The 16,199-nt window shown below is 37.8% G+C and overlaps 4 protein-coding genes across 5 annotated transcripts; 2 read left to right on the plus strand and 2 right to left on the minus strand.

Annotated features, from left to right (window-relative positions):
* Nucleotides 1-1,412: 1,412 nt before the first annotated feature.
* Nucleotides 1,413-3,325, minus strand: LOC135584502 (NAC domain-containing protein 76-like). Of its 2 annotated transcripts, none has more exons than XM_065094742.1 (4): nucleotides 2,924-3,325; nucleotides 2,671-2,844; nucleotides 2,275-2,546; nucleotides 1,413-2,198 (listed from the first exon to the last, which is right to left on the minus strand). In XM_065094742.1, exons 1-4 carry the CDS (start codon nucleotides 3,066-3,068, stop codon nucleotides 1,704-1,706), a joined length of 1,086 nt encoding a protein of 361 aa, XP_064950814.1. In that variant the 5' UTR covers nucleotides 3,069-3,325; the 3' UTR covers nucleotides 1,413-1,703. The 2 variants fall into 2 exon arrangements, with proteins under 2 accessions (XP_064950814.1, XP_064950815.1); XM_065094743.1 differs by having other exon boundaries at nucleotides 1,414-2,198; nucleotides 2,671-2,840; nucleotides 2,924-3,031.
* A 5,483-nt stretch (nucleotides 3,326-8,808) lies between these two features.
* Nucleotides 8,809-9,395, minus strand: LOC135604863 (non-specific lipid-transfer protein 1-like). Its single transcript, XM_065094518.1, has 2 exons — nucleotides 9,052-9,395; nucleotides 8,809-8,818 (listed from the first exon to the last, which is right to left on the minus strand). Exons 1-2 carry the CDS (start codon nucleotides 9,393-9,395, stop codon nucleotides 8,809-8,811), a joined length of 354 nt encoding a protein of 117 aa, XP_064950590.1.
* A 918-nt stretch (nucleotides 9,396-10,313) lies between these two features.
* LOC135605054 (uncharacterized) lies at nucleotides 10,314-10,847 on the plus strand. Its single transcript, XM_065094744.1, has one exon. The coding sequence runs from the start codon at nucleotides 10,321-10,323 to the stop codon at nucleotides 10,732-10,734; it is 414 nt and encodes a 137-aa protein (XP_064950816.1). The 5' UTR covers nucleotides 10,314-10,320; the 3' UTR covers nucleotides 10,735-10,847.
* Nucleotides 10,848-11,676: 829 nt separating this feature from the next.
* LOC135606168 (transcription factor bHLH30-like) lies at nucleotides 11,677-14,910 on the plus strand. Its single transcript, XM_065097008.1, has 2 exons — nucleotides 11,677-12,536; nucleotides 14,210-14,910. Exons 1-2 carry the CDS (start codon nucleotides 12,261-12,263, stop codon nucleotides 14,678-14,680), a joined length of 747 nt encoding a protein of 248 aa, XP_064953080.1. The 5' UTR covers nucleotides 11,677-12,260; the 3' UTR covers nucleotides 14,681-14,910.
* Nucleotides 14,911-16,199: the final 1,289 nt, after the last annotated feature.

Consider the following 16,199-nt stretch of genomic DNA (forward strand, 5'->3'; position numbering starts at 1 on the left):
ATAATTAAATATATTATACCATCAAAATATGTAAATCACTCTAATATGCATGACATATAAAGATTTCACATTATATATATATATATATATATATATATATATGATTAAATTAATATTAAATAAATTAATCATAACATTAAAGACTTTAATTAAATCCTAATTAACCCTATAATAACAATCATAAAGGTCTCAAACAACATATTAGACATTGAAAACATATAATATGCTTAATCATTTCATAAATCAGTAAAAATCTAAAAAAATAATATATACATTTGCTTAAAAAAAATTTCTCTAACTTAAGTGTTAATCCTCTTAAATTAACCACTAAGCTTGATTCAATCCATAAATAATAACTTTGTATAGTTAAATAAGTAAAAAATAAGAGAATAAAAAAAAAATGAGTGAGAAAGAGATTAAAAGAATAGAAGAGTTTATGAGAGTGAAAGAAGAATAAACGAGTGGATAAAAAGGATTTAAAAAATCTTTTGATTTGGTTTAAATGTTCAGATAGACCATTTGAATTTAACAAATCTCATCCATTAGTATAAGTTAAAAACTAATTGTTACTAATCATTATATGTTAGTATCGATCGGATTTCATACAAATTCCATATCAAAAGATATCGAATCATATGTCACATACCATCGGTACAAGATGATCTATATATCGATCTCCTATCAGATCGATACATACCGCTTAATATACCACGACACGATGGACATCGATAGGAATGCTTCACCAACCTTGATCAAATGACAGACATCATATCCAAATGCTCAATCCAATATTCATAATGGAAGTAATGCTCAATAAAAAAGAAAAAAGAGTAAATGTTTGGTTGATAAAAGACAGAAGTGAGATAAAATTTCTCATATATCTCTCTTGAAGAATGAGTTCTTTCAGATTTCTTCCTGTTTGAAAATGAAGTACATATATAGATGTTTGAAACTAGGAAAAGCTCTCATAAATATTCTCTTTCAAGAGTATACAAGAAGATATTTTGACTTATGGGCATTCATATACAACCCTAGAATATGGCATTTATGATAAGTTACATTCATAGAGTGATGAACAATGTATCAATTTCCTCATCTGAAATAATCGATCAATGTGATACTTGCAACACTTGTAGGGACAAAAATAATATCTCCACCACCCAACAGAAAGAACAATGTTACGTGAGTAATGGGAGCTCGCTTACTAAATCTTGATTCAACCCCTCTTCCACATGATCTCAAAAATATCTTATTTTTACATCCAAATTCTTGATTCATTTAATATGGTTTGCATAAACAAGTTTAGTCTTATTATGTATATATATCGAGGCCTTCGTTTTCCTCTAAAAACGCAGTGCATTGTTATTATCATCATAAAAGCATTCAACTTTTGGACAAAGAGAAGAGAAAGTCCTAACTCGGCACTTTAAATGGTATCATGTGCAGGACGGCAATCTATTTGAGCCACAATGATCTAATTGATTTCAGCATGCTCTCAGGGAGCAAAAGCATTTCCAAGAGAAACTAGGGTTTGCCATTTCTCTGGAACAAACACTGGATATGCATCTGCATGAAGTAGACAATTGCACCACTCAGGGCAAAGGCAAACATGAAATTATCATCGTCCAATGTCCAAACACTGCTAAATCTATATACATCTGAAACCACAAACCTCCAAACATTTGCAGAAATCCATCGCAATCTTAGTTAGAGAACTTCAGTAGATCAGCTTCACAGCCAAGATACTGGAAAGGATTCCTATGGACCGATGTCGCCATGTCCAGGAGCTGAGAAGGTGGATTGCACTTGCTCTGAAACAGCTGGTCTAGGTCTTGATGAGAAGCCAGAAGCTTGTCCAAGATTGACCAGTCCCCAGGAAACCTATCCTGTGGAAGAAGAGCTCCTCCTCCTGTTGTCAGTTTCATGAGGTTCTGAGAGCACTCGAGGTCCAGAGAGTTGATGGAGAGTGGTGGCACAAAGGGTGAGATTGTGGCCTCGGAGCTCAAAAGCTGAGGGAGATGCATGGAGGCATTGAATGAGAGGTCGTATGGGGTTTGGATGCTTTGCTTCTGATCTGCTGGAACAGATCCACTTGCCTTCCAAGGACTGAACTGCTCTTCTTCCATGACTGCTTCTGGAGGAATGCCCCTTTGGTAGTTCTTCTTCTTGAAGACTCTGCACACAACCCATCCATCTTCCTACATCGACAGAAAACATCTCTCTTGGTTAGATTCAGAGATTGGAACTTGTCAGGCTTGATCGGTCACATGGTACCTGGATGTCTGGGTTTTTGTCTTCCAGGCGATACTCATGCATGATCCAATCGGTCTTCTGCCCATGGGGGGCTCTCCCGGTGTAGAACACTAGGGTTTTCCTCATGCCAATCCTCTTGGAGCTGATAAGGTGGATAGCTTTGTCTCTCCCGGTGGCCTTCCAGAATCCTGCGGTTGTTGCTCGGTTGGTTCGAGTCCCGGTCGGGTACTTCTTGTCTTTGTGGCTGAAGAAGTACCACTCATTTTGAGGCCCAGACCCAATTCTGCACTTCTCTGCAATGAATCAAAGGAAATCTATGAAGACTATGATGAGGCATCTCTTTTAATACCGTTTCAAGAAGCTCATGGATCATATCACAGAGAGAAGCAAAGGGAGATGAAGCTCATTCGACTAAACCTTTGAGGTCCCATGGCTCGAGCTTGTTGATGTCGACATCTCTTATGACATCAAGATCAATAGCTTCATATGCCACCTTCTTCCTCAAGTAATAATACAGCAGCTCCTCATCTGTAGGGTGAAACCGGAAGCCCGGAGGGATCGATAGCTGCCCGTTGCTCGGCATCATACTTGCTAAAGCAAAGCAGACATCTCTCATGGTTCATATCTTAGCATGGACTGTACACAGAAGAACACAGAAAAAGAGACACACCTTCAGAGAACCGGGCTTCTTGATCTGCTCCGAACACCAGCAGCAAGGGACAGTAAGGTAAGCCAAGAGGCAACTTGTTCTTCCAGGAGATGGGCTTTAAGGGAGAGGGTGGTAAGCGTAGGACACACTCACAGCAAGCAACCATAGCAAATATAATATGATGCAGGTTGCGGTAAATAATATACTGGTCGAGCTAGGGTTAGGGTGACAGTGAGAGTGCATGGGTTTTGGATCATATGGAGAGTCCTACGTGAAGAAGGGGAGTTGTCTTTTGAAGAGGAGACCTGCTTGGGAAGAGTCTCACAGTGAATGAGGAAACATGCATGCAGACCGCCAATAACCAGTAGAGATAGATATCAAAGAGATGAGGTCTCTCTCTCATTCCATATTCCTCTTCTATTCTTCATTCACCTTCTGTTCCCCCAACCCCACCCCATATGAGGCCTATTTTATGCACCATAGCCTTTTCCCTCATGCAGATCTGACATTTCCACCTTATTTTAGTTCTCCCCTCTCAAGAAATGGATTCATGGAGACCTCAGATACCATTCAATAACATATATCAGTCTCATAATTCTTGATTTATGAGTTCTCATACACATTTTACAGTAACATGATTTCCAGGACCTACTTGTCCTGTTACTTTCTGTCTCAAGAAGGCGTTCAGGAAACCTAAAGCACAGTCAAGAAGAAGAACGGAGAGAATTGTGGCGGCACGTGCTGCAGCGTGGCCAACAGAACAGAGGCGGATTGATCCTCGAAGTCTGTGTGGGTTTGCACGTGCAAGGATCCCGTAGCAGCACTCCACCGCAGCCCTCACTTCGAGGCCGCCTCAAATCCAACCACAGCCGAGAAGAAGAAGAAAAAGCTCTTACGTTATTTGCAGTAATAAACAAAGCACGTCATTGTCTCGTCGAAGGGATTCTTACGCTATCTTTCCCTCACCATCTCCCGGTCAAACACGGAGGCGTTCAAAGAATTCTTGTGATGTCGAGAGTGAGAGAGATGAGATAACTTGATGTGGCTCCTACTTCCATGTGTAATCACTGGTCCCTTTCTTGCTCAAGAGAATGAATACATGCCATCAGCTGGTAGTGACAGCATTTCTAGCAGTAAAATTATCAGTGGCTCAACATTTACGAGGGCCTGCATGCCGGTGGCAAAGACATGCATGGGAGCATGTAAAATGGAGGAGGCTTTCAACTCCTCAGCCTCGAAGGAAGAGAGAGAGAGAGAGACAGAAAGAGGGGGGAAATAAGAGAAGGGTGAGGTTACACGAGCTACTAGTCTGTGACTTCCCTTCTTCTTCGCCTACATTTCTGTGCTCTGTCCCTTCTCCCTTCCCCTTCATTTCCTACTGTGTCTTGTCTCATGTAGACTCACCTTCAGTGGAACACTTTGATACGTAGACAGCATAGTCTAAAAGGAAGAGACGAACGAACGAACGAACGAAAGCTTTTACAGCTTGCACGACATCATCACCACATTATTCCTTGCCCTAACCACAGCTTTTACTCAAATCATTATCGCATCTTTTGGCCAACGTACACGGTTCAGAGCTGATAATGTACATATCTTGATCATCTATCATTTGGTGTGAGGATGAAGCTAAGATCATCAAGTATGTGATGTTCCTTAGCTGTTGATTCTCTTTGCTAATGGCATCACGTGGAAGTCTGTGCTCCTTTCTTTAGGAATCCTTTCCTAGAAGATGTTGGAGTGATTGAAGTGTATGATTGTGAATTTAAAGTGCATTGCGTAGAACAATTTTATTATGTTTATAATTACAAGCCTAAGTTTACGTAAGGATGACAATCTTATAAATGACTGCCATCATACATATAGTCTTCATTAGAATTAGCTTGCAAAACAGCTGTGTCATTGTTGTCACCTTATATTAGCATCATTAATGTGTACAAAATGCCTTGTTGATGAAGGATCATCTGGTGCTACTTGTAGAAAACAACTTTGACAACATACTTTAAGGAACATTTAAATCTAGATACTACTAGCATGTAGCATGTTGTGATTCTAAAATTAGGTTGGATTTGTTTTTGAGCTCCCACATGCTAGAAACATTGCTTAACATGATTGCGATTTCGACCGATACAATTCTACGATACCGAATTTTTTGACAATCGAGCCGCTTCACAAAAATAATCAATCTAGAACATATGCATATGCAATTGCTTCGCATGCAAGAATCGCATTGCTAGTCGTTCTAAATTTGAGATATTTCCGTAATTGACAAGCAAGGTATCTCAATAAAAAAAAAAATTTATCCTTAATTAACTAATGCATAAAACCAATGAGAATGTTTCATCGGTTTTTAGATAGATCATTGATCTTGAGATTATTATTGGCTAAAAGTAAGGTAATTTGTTCATGGAGATCCACTAACGAAGGAGATGGTATTAAGCTACAAGTATGAAGGAACCAAGCAAATTTACATTACTTTTCTATTTTTCATGCTCTCACAAAAGTTTGAAGAACAATGGAAGCTTGTGAAAAAATTATCAAGATTAGGAAAGAAAATGTAGATCTGACTTTCAATTTAAATGATTATTCATGTAGTTTTGATTCGTCGAAAACCTATGTTTACTATGGTTGATAAATGAGCCACACCATTAATAACCACTATTAATATGTTAGGGTCTACATTTTGTAATTTAAACCATACATTGATCAAGGCATTTTATAACACATACAAATTCAATTTACATTAAATGATTATATGTTATTGAACAGATCATATCATATTGTTGAATCTATGGTGTACCTCTTTAGGGCTATTGATGAATGAGTATGAGTTCATGAAAAAATCAAAATTGATAATACAGTTTGATTAGATTATAGCATGTATATAATTATTATTTATTTTGAATGTGAAGTATGAAGTATAGAAATTTTCTAAATGTAAAATTTAAGCTTAACTTCAGTACTATGGATTTATTTATGATGTGGTCTAATTTACCATCAAGCAGTTTTAGTTTGATAAAATTATTTAATTATGACACATATATAGCTCATTGAGAATTAGGCTTATGTTTGTGTAATCTCAAGTCAAACTCAGTCAATTGTCTGATGATACAAAAATAAAGTTAGAAATCAATCTCAAACTTAGCTTTATTGGGGCTAAATTCAGGATGAAAATGATGAATAAAAGTCAGCTAATGAGAAATCCTAACATCAATCTAACATGTAAGGAAAAACAAAAACAAAAAAAATTGTTGACTGTGACCTGTTTGACAGTCTAATTATGTAAAAATATCTTATTATAGAATTACACACACACACACATATATATATATATATATATATATATATATAGTTTTGTAAGAAAGAAACTTATCTAAGAATATCCAAACTCTAAATTAAAAAGATTTAGCACTCACAGAAGGAATGGAAAACAAAAATATTTGTCCAATGTGACCTCTTTTACAATTACATAAGATATCTTTTTCTAAGTATATATCCTACTCTGCAAGAAAGAATATTCCTATAACAATTCTAATTTAGAAAACTTACTTAAGAAATCCCTATCTTAATTGATGTACTTCAAACAAACAAATAGAATCCTATAGAATCATCAAATATGGCTGAATAAAATTCTATATAATTTCGGAAACTCACGGAAAAAGAGTAGATCTAATGCTCATTCAAGGGTAGGAAAACAAAATTTGTATTCCATATAACCCATATCTTATTTTTCAAGAAAAAAAGTGTATTAGAGTCCTCCTATGTAATAAGATCTTATCTCAATTAATTCAGTCTTGAAAAATAATTAAGAAAATATAATTCTATGTAATCCTCACGAGTTTGAAGGTGCGTTCATGGGAGATTGTGATACCTTGAAAGATTATTTCTTGAAAAATTGATGGAAGTTGCAAAAAAAGAAAAAAAAAATGCATATATATCATAGAATATAGGGAGGATTTAACATAGCAAACATATGATTTGAGAAAATTCTTTGGAGTTTGGCTATAACAGGTTTTTCTTGGCCAATATGTGCATAAATTGGTAACGATAGCTATTTTATTATCTATCTTTATTGATGGCTATGGCAGAATGATATGGGAGGAGAAGTCAGATGAGAAGAAAAGAGGACTTGTTATGAAGATGTTGTAGGTGAATCATGGTGATTTGTCTAAGAAGAATTTTCTTGTCAAGATTGGCATCCAAAATGCACTTCTCAGCATGCTTTAATCTGAGAGAAAGCATTGGCTTGGTAAAGATATTTAAAAGTGTTCTCAAGCAATTCGTACTTGAGCATATACATCGACATTGCATCATCAAACTCCATTTGAAGCAGTGTCTGTGTGGAAGACAAAGGCAACTCATTTTGAAGTCTTTGGCTATGTTGCTTATAACAAAACGACAGTAGAGTGCAATACATAAATTAAAGACTCCATGTCTTATGATCGTCTCACTAAGAAGTTGCTGATTAGCTGTGATGCAGCACTATCAAGTTCTAACGAAGAAGATGATGAGTAATTGATTGCTCTAATTTAACATGTTGATGAAGACGATAATGATTCCAGCTCTTTCGCAATTAAAACTGAGCAACACTAGGCTTCATCAGGTTCCAACTCTCCCAAGCTCCTCTTCCTCCAAAACCCCTCCATGAAAATGGAGATCATCAAATGAATCTATGAGACATCAAAGTCCTTTGAAGAAGCTACGAAATGATTGCGGTGGCACGATGTTTCGAAGAGGAGAGAAAAACTTGTGGAGCTGAAATGGATCCACAAGAGGTCTGATGGCTCGATTCAGAAATGTAATGATGTTGATTTGGAAGAAACATTTGCTTCCGTAGCAAAGCTCGACAATATTTCGGCTATGTTTAGCTTTAGTTTCTCAACATAATGAAATGCTTATCGATTCGATGTAAAATCAACTCCCTATAAATAGTGTTGTAGAAGAAAAAGTAATTGTGCTACAGCCACAGGGACAAGAACTTGCAGATCAAGGAAAGAAACTATACGAACCTAAGAACCACTCTGTCCAAAAGGATTAAAAGGCATGCATTTCAACAAACACAAGCTACATAGAAATGTGAGTGATCTCACATTATATATATGGCAAGAGCTCATGAGGTACTTTAGGTCTTCATGTGGATGAACTCATTCATATGCTTGTTGATGAGTTCAGTTTCTTGGATAGGAAGTGGTGCAAAATGAGAGAAGAACTTTTGTTTCTCAAGAAAACTATAAGTTACTCCAGTTCAAATGATGAAGCAAAGACTAATTCTAATCTCAGTCAGCCTGACATTTGGCAAACTACGAATCTGTTTATCCCAACAATGCAATGTGCAAGCAAGATTGATTAGGGAGTCGCAAGAAGTTTACTATGACACTTGAAGAAGAAGAAGAAGAAGAAGAGCAAGCTCTTTTGGCAGTTAGTATGCTGAATCTGTAGAGAGTTCAGAGCATATGTGTCTGAACTCTTTCAATTGATGAAAGGTGTTTTCCATCAAACAAAATTAATAATGTTTGAAGATTGATTATCAATTTAACCAAATCTATTTCAAGATTGCTATGCTTATTATAAAACCAACAAAATTGATAGTATTACTCTTTCCAAGTTTATTAAGAGTATGTATCACAAAGCTTCTGAATTGAGGTGAGAGCCTTCCAAATTTTCCAAATAATTGCTTTCGGAAATATTGTTGTTTTAATTGTAGATTGGTGGATGATAGATTAGATCAACATTTGAACATTCTTGTCTCAGTGCATATTTGGTAGAAGTAAAGTAAATTTCCTGTGCAAAACGAAAATAAAGTTCAGCCAAGTTGATTCACTATTATTCGATATATTTCCCAACACAAAGAGACATGCATATAAATATCTCTTCCATCTCTCGGTCTCCTACACGTACTGTCCAAGTCATGCAATCCTGCGAAAAACACAACAATAATATATCAATTCAAAGTCAATATAAAACTTTTGCCTGTCTGTATATGATGTTTCTCTTAGACAAAATTATGATTTTCAGAAAATATGCAATTGCTTAATCTTTCTCAAACACGAGACTAAATGTAAATTTACAACAACTACTTAATCATTTGCTTGCATGGAATAACAGTAATCGAGCATGCAACGGAGAGAAACAGAGAAACGGGTTCTTACTTGGAGCAGTCAAAGCTGAGGCTGGTGGGGATGACGTTGGTGGAGACGCCACAACCCCCCGCAAGGCCTTTGGCCTTTGACGAGTCGACAGAACCTCCGGCATCTTTGAGTTCTTGGACGAGGCATGCACAGATCGCCCGGCGGTCCTCCACCGTGGGTGTCAGCTCCTTGATGCTCTTGACGCCGCTGCAACACTGGTCCGAGAGCGACGGGTCTTTTCCGGTCACGTACGGCACGCATTCACCGAACGCCGTCTGCGCTATCCCGCAGTCCGTGTGCGTGTCCGACGACGCCCTCAGCATGGCAGCCGCCAGAATCGCTACGAGAAACAAGAGACGAGCCATGCGCGTACAGAAGAAGCACTACACTCGCACAAGGACAAACTGCGACGACTGCAACAAACCACGCAAGCAGGCAATGTATATATGCAGGAAAGAGAGAGGGAGTAGAATGCCGTGATTTGTTGTATGATAGAGGTTAATCAGGCAATTACCGATTTGATGCAATTAAATCAGGACAAAGATTCCAATCGAAGTGTCATCAGATCAGAGATTTTGAATCGGATCGGATTTTGCATGAGCTATCTCGACATAATCACAAGCGTACGAGAGATTTGATGGATATGTATACCCCAATCAAGCTATACTATTATGTATGATCATCTATTTTGTGATTTGATATATTTGGCAGACACATAATTAATTGATACTAACATCAGAGTCAACGTTGATGTATGCGACTATAGAAACAAATCAAAAGAGAAAGAAAGATAATTTAGAAAGTTTAATTATCTTATATATGTTTCTTCTTCTTCTTCTTCTTCTTCTTCTTCTTCTTCTTCTTCTTAACTACACTACTTAGAAACTGTAGATCTCATTTGTTATTACTATCTTTGCAATATTTGATAGCGTTGAAAAAACCATTTGTTATTATACGGAGTTGTTTTTATCTAAAAATATAATATCATTATTAGTCTATCAGATGATTGTATATTTGTTACATCATAATGTCAAACATCACATTGAAATTATAGCTTTGTGTGTGTGTGTATATATATATCCTCGTGGAGTTCGCATTCGCCGGCCTTCGTTTGCATGTCGCGTTGTGCATTTCATATGCGCCGTTTGGGGATCACACGATGCTGGATTCCAATCCTTGCCGATGAGCCCAATGACACAGTCATTCGTCTTCTCTCTCACTTCTCCCTCCTTATATACGCTTGGGGGTTGTATCACCTTCAAAGCAACCTGCATCGACCACCGTGAAGCCATGGCCGAGAAGGAAGGCGGCGTCGTGAAGGAGGGCCACGAGGAGGGCATGAAGCAGGCGCTGTCCCTCCTGGAGGAGTTCGGCCTTCCCCTGGGCCTCCTCCCGCTGGCCGACGTCGTCGAGGTGGGCTTCGTGAGTGCCACCGGCTACATGTGGATCGTGCAGAAGAGCAAGGTGGAGCACAACTTCAAGATGGTGAGCAAGCTCGTGAGCTACGACAAGCTGATCCACGGCTACGTGGAGAAGGGCCGTATCAGGAAGCTGAAGGGGGTGAAGGCGAAGGAGCTGCTGCTGTGGCCTCCCGTCCACGAGATCACCATGAACGAGGACCCGGCCACCGGGAAGATCCACTTCAAGAGCCTCGCAGGCGTCACCAAGACCTTCCCTGTCGAGGCCTTCGCCTTGGGCCAGTAGGGGAGGAGCTGTGTTTTGCCTTTCCGTCCATGGAGTGGTTGGGTGGGTGTTACTACTACTAGTTTCTGTTCTCTGTTTGGGGGGTCACAAAGGGAATAAGAAAACATGGAGAAGAAGGCTCTCTGTTATTATGTTTCATGTTATCTAAATGTATGTCTATCAAGGGTGATTTTGATTCTCCAACACGTCCACACTTTTTGATGTTATCACAAGTGGCTATCCAATGACATGTAGGACGACAGGTCATTCAACTTAGTGTCAAGCTGGAAGCGACACACCGTCTAAATGTCCATTATCATCTTCTCCACGTCAGCATCTCACTAGGGCAATGCAATATAATGAATGCCTATGCCACATACCCAATCCTTAATCACATATCTTAATTAAACACAAGTGTTAAACCTTATCTACAACCCTAAAGATGGGTGGAAGTTGCAGATTAAAGAAATATTGATATAAAAAGTTGATGCACCAAACCAACAAGTCTATACTTAAAGATGAGGCATCCACTTTGCTCATTGTTCTTTAGGGGGGAGATCATAGTGGAGCATATCATTACTTTATGTTATCAAATTGGTGGGAACAGAGACAACAATTTGGATGCTAAACATGGTTAATGTGGCCACACCAGACTTCCAGCGAAGAACAATTGATCAATCAATGTGTTGCTTGATGGGTGGCGATCGTTGACCAAACCGGTTGACTTGTTCAACCCATTAGGCCCAATAATAATAATAATAATAATAATAATAATAATAATAATAATAATAATAATAATAATAATAATAATAATAATAATAAAGCTTGGATTGGAGTGAGAAAATTTGATATATAGAGTCCATGACATTCTTATAAGTAGAATTTGATTGGAAAGTATTCCATGGTGAAATATAAAAGCGGATCCAATTAGTAGCAGCCCGACATTAAACTAAAGCACATGACTGCTGCGTTCTCATGCTCCTTGAGATCACGTCGTCCCATTAAACTATAGCAAATGCTGCTTTTCTCTCATTTGCCTCTTGCGGTTTCCGTTTCTCGCCGGCGATAAGAAGGTCTCGCCCTTCCTACGATTCCGAGCTACACAGCTTGAGATCGGACGAGAAAGAAGGAGAAATGATCGATTTCAATAGGAGTCCGAAGATGAAACCCGCCGCCTGTTAGTCTCTGCCTCCAATTTTCCCGTTTTCTCTCGTGATGGAAGCGATCGAGTGGGTTATAAGAAGACGAGTTACTGGATCCGTCGTTGGAGAGCAGGTAGAGGGCGAGGTGAGGAAGCTGCGGCGGCTGAGGCTCCCCCTCTGGTCCTGCCCGCCGAACCGCCCTCCCGGTTCTTGTGTTCCAGCAGGACAAGGCTTGGATTTTTAAGTCGCCTTCCCTTCTTTCCTCCTCTTCTTCTTCTTCTTCTTCTTCTTCTTCTTCTTCTTCTTCTTCTTCTTCTTCTTCTTCTTCTTCTTCTTCTTGTTCGAGTTCTTGCGTTTGGATCTGTCTTTGTTTCCCGCGTGGTTGCCGCTGTTGTTGTTCCAGCTATGGGTTCTCTTCCAGATGGGGATCCGGGGTTCTTTAGAGGGTTTCCTAATGGTCTGGGGTTCAGTTCTGGATCGGATGGGTCGTCGTCCTCGGTGGTGTTGGATCAGGAAAGGAGTAAGCTTGTGGGGGCGCCTTCGAGGCTCGACGGCGGAGGGGCTCTGGACGCCAAAACGGCGATGGCGATGAAGAGCCACTGCGAGGCCGAGAGGCGGCGGAGGGAGAGGATAAATGGCCACCTTGCCGTGCTGAGGAGCATGGTCCCCTGCGCCGACAAGGTTGGTGGTCGCTTTCTCTTTGTTCTTCTTTGTTTGCTTCGGTGCCTGCTTGCCTTGTGCTGTGGAGGTTCTTGCAACACCACTTCACAACTTGATTTAAAACCTTGATTTGTTCTTCTGTTTATGTGAACCCTGTGAACTTGACCAGTCTTTGACATGGTTGAGGTTATTGGCATCTCTATGATTTGGAGGTGAAATTTTAATTTTCTTTTATTTGTCCCTTTCAATTTGCCAATGTTGTATATAAACCTCTCCTGCCTCTAAAAATTGTGTTGTAGTTATAGGTGTGCCTCTTTGCTTCATTGGCATAGGTTAGATTCTTGGTTTTGTTTAGTCTGATATGGTTGGGTGTTTGAGAAAATTCGAACAGTAGGAAGTGAAAGTCAAATAGAGAGAAACTACTCTGGAGCTATTCACTGAACTTATCAGTTTCAAAGAGTATCTATGTAAAGCACCTATTCTGAGATTCTATGAAGAAAAAAAAGCCCATCTTATGTTATTTCTCAAATCACCAGTGTTTACTAAGGATCAACCTACCCAACATACGCAAGCCTAACACTCATTGTTCTTCTAATTTTTCCTTGCTTTCATGAAACTTTGTTGTTGACATTATCGTGTCGCACGACAAGGCCCAATCAACAAGGAGGCATTCCCCAAGTAAATCCTTGGTTTTCGAATATTAGGATGAGCGAGTTAATGTTCACCTTTTTCGGCTTTTGATAGGTTTGGATCTTACTCTACTCCATTCAACCACTATTTTGAGTGTGCACTATTTCTTGAGGTTCATGTGCTGTTTAATTAATTCACACTCCCAGTGAGTTTTGAGAATTAGTATTTAGTAGTAGAAGATGTTGACAGTTGATGTCAAGATCATTGATCATAAAGATTTTTTGTCGTGAGACATGCATTTTCTCGATAGATGGGACTCCTCTTTATTGTATTTTTATTTTTATGGTCCTAGATAGCATCTACGCTTATCAAGAGCTACAATCTTTATTCCCTGTTGCTTTCACTCATGCCCTTTGTTCTAATTCTTCAAACTGTAATATTCTTTTCTTGTTGCATGGTTTGTTGAATTTCCATCATGAATTTAAAATTGGAGTTCAGTTTTGTATTTTGTTGTTCATGATCCTAGCTACCTTTATCTAAAGTCGTAGTTTTTTTTGCTTTCCTGGGTTTTGTTTATGCTCTCTGTCCTATTCTGTTTCTTCAATTGAGTCCTCTGTTGACTATGATCCAGAAAATGGTAAGGGCGTTCCTTAGTCATCTACCTTTCCAAGATTAATCAGATAGTTTTTAACATCTGATACATGGAAGATGTTTACTTTATATATGATGAGGATTATAGAACTTAATATTTTATATTTTTTTCTAGAATACTTATCTATCTATTATGACTTTTACATCTAATTTTTTGAAGACCTATTTCAATATTATCATTGGATACCTAATCCATCAACAGCTTAAGATTCTATGTCATCTTGCACTTTAAGAACCAACTATTCTCTTGACAAAGCATGTCTATGAGTGCAAAATCTTTTCATTGAAGAAACCAGTGGAATTATTAATATATCGATAAATTGTTGTTTTTTTGATTGATCAATAAATTGGTTAGTAATATTGGCTACATTTTAAGACATATTTTATTAAAAGGTAGTGGTTACTTCTTGCAGTTGGACAAAGCTGCCTTGTTGGCCGAAGTCATTGGTCATGTAAAGAAACTCAAGAGGAATGCTGTAGAAATCAGCAAAGGCTACACCATTCCATCTGATACTGATGAGGTGAGGGTTGAAGTTCAAGGAGATGCAATGAGCACCAGCGGTTTTATGGTCAAAGCATGTCTATGTTGTGAGGACCGGCCATGGATCCTTGCAGATCTAAGACAAACACTTCACAGCTTGCATCTTCAAACTATTAGAGCCGAGATTTCAACTTTAGGTGGTCGAATCAAAAACGTGTTTGTGATGAGATCTGCAAAAAACTCCAGAAACATCGACAGGCATCATTTTGTGGCTTCTGTTCACCAGGCTCTGAAGTCCATACTCGAGAGAATCAATTCACAAGTGGACTTTCTGCCGAGGGCCACATTTGCTAACAAAAGGCAAAAAATCTCACTGTTGGAGTCATCGAGCTCCGCTTCATGACTATTACATTGAGGAATTGAAGCGCATAGTTGCACTGCTTGCACCTGATAGGATGTGATGCTTGGTTTACATGGACTGTTTTATCTACCGTAGCTGAAGTATGTCAATAGTGCTGCTTTGAACTAGAAATTGGTGTTTGATGTATGTTATATTGGGTTTCCTCACATGTAAATCTGCAATGTATGTGAACTTGATGGACTAAATTTATATAACTTGTCTTGTAATTTTCATGTGTTATTTATTTGCTGGGGCTCTTTTGGAAGGGAGATTTACGATTAAAATCAGCAAAAACGATAAGAATAGAAACATATAGAGGCACATAAAGCTACCTTCATTAATGGATAGATGTTGTTACGCTTATTTTTAATATCTTTTTGGAAGCAAACGTTGTTTAGGCTTTCGAATTGTGTCTTCAATCCCCATATATTATAGTCGACAGATTTAGTTCCAAATAGTGTTGCATTTTGTCTCTCTTTTTTTAATCCTTTTCTTTCTTCCTATGCTTCTCTTCTTCTTCTTCTTCTTCTTTCTTCTCTGTCTCCCTATATATATATATATATATATATATATATATAAATAAAGAAACGCAAAAGATCGTCGCCACCTCTGCTTCCTGTGCGCCTCGAGTTGTCACCATTGCCTTTCTTCCGCGATTCTGAAGGCGGCGACGGCGACAATAGCAGGTGTAGTAGTTTCTTCCGCAATGGCCTTAGTTGGACTCCGACGCTATTATTGATACCATCATATGCTTCTTCCCAGTGGCTGCTACTGCTGCCACCGCTGGTTCACAATTGGCTTCCAGAATTACCCACCGGACTGTCTGCTAACACTGTCATAATCGCTTTATGTTATAGTTTTCTTATATTGGTAAAAATTTTATGTATGATAATTAAATTTTAATTATGATTTTTAGATATTTATATAGTTATTCACATGTATATATTTTAAAATTATAAAATAATATTTATTTTTTACATAAAGATATGAATTATGTTTTATCATGATTATAGTTATCATATAATTTTTTTTTATGATGATTAATACATAATTATTATTATTATTTTATTAAATATTTTTATATAAACTAGATTTAAAAAATTTGATCAATATTATTTATAACTTATATTCTTATGGTTTATTTGTCTAGTAGTTGCCAAAGCATCATAAGATGATAAACTTATGGGATGTAAATTATGATAAATATTTTATCATTTATAAAATATTTTAAATTATATTTTATATTATTATTTCGATCTTCTAATCCCTAAAGTAGCTTGGATTAATAAATTTATAAAATTATATTAAGAAAATTTGTCTTAAATAATATTAAAAATATAATATTCATACACATAAATAAGAGATTTAGATAATCTCAAATAAAAATATACTTTAAATAATATGTGATGATGCAGGATGATACTACATATCCTTTTAGTTTATGATTGTATATCTAATTATAGCAACTCTATTCCATACTGATGATATCAGTCATTCATAATGATAAAATCTTGTGTGAATA

The sequence above is a fragment of the Musa acuminata genome, chromosome BXJ2-2 (assembly GCF_036884655.1).
Source record: "Musa acuminata AAA Group cultivar baxijiao chromosome BXJ2-2, Cavendish_Baxijiao_AAA, whole genome shotgun sequence".
NCBI classification, from domain to species: domain Eukaryota; kingdom Viridiplantae; phylum Streptophyta; class Magnoliopsida; order Zingiberales; family Musaceae; genus Musa; species Musa acuminata.

Excerpts from the sequence above, each read along its gene's own strand:
- LOC135584502 (XM_065094742.1), bottom strand. The coding sequence starts at position 3,068 with ATGGTTGCTTGCTGTGAGTGTGTCCTACGCTTACCACCCTCTCCCTTA. Across the intron at positions 2,845-2,923 it reads AGAAGCCCGGTTCTCTGAAG|CAAGTATGATGCCGAGCAAC; the intron begins GTGTGTCTCTTT and ends GCTTTGCTTTAG. Across the intron at positions 2,199-2,274 it reads ACAAAAACCCAGACATCCAG|GAAGATGGATGGGTTGTGTG; the intron begins GTACCATGTGAC and ends CTGTCGATGTAG.
- LOC135604863 (XM_065094518.1), bottom strand. The coding sequence starts at position 9,395 with ATGGCTCGTCTCTTGTTTCTCGTAGCGATTCTGGCGGCTGCCATGCTG.
- LOC135605054 (XM_065094744.1), top strand. The coding sequence starts at position 10,321 with ATGGCCGAGAAGGAAGGCGGCGTCGTGAAGGAGGGCCACGAGGAGGGC.
- LOC135606168 (XM_065097008.1), top strand. The coding sequence starts at position 12,261 with ATGGGTTCTCTTCCAGATGGGGATCCGGGGTTCTTTAGAGGGTTTCCT. Across the intron at positions 12,537-14,209 it reads TGGTCCCCTGCGCCGACAAG|TTGGACAAAGCTGCCTTGTT; the intron begins GTTGGTGGTCGC and ends TACTTCTTGCAG.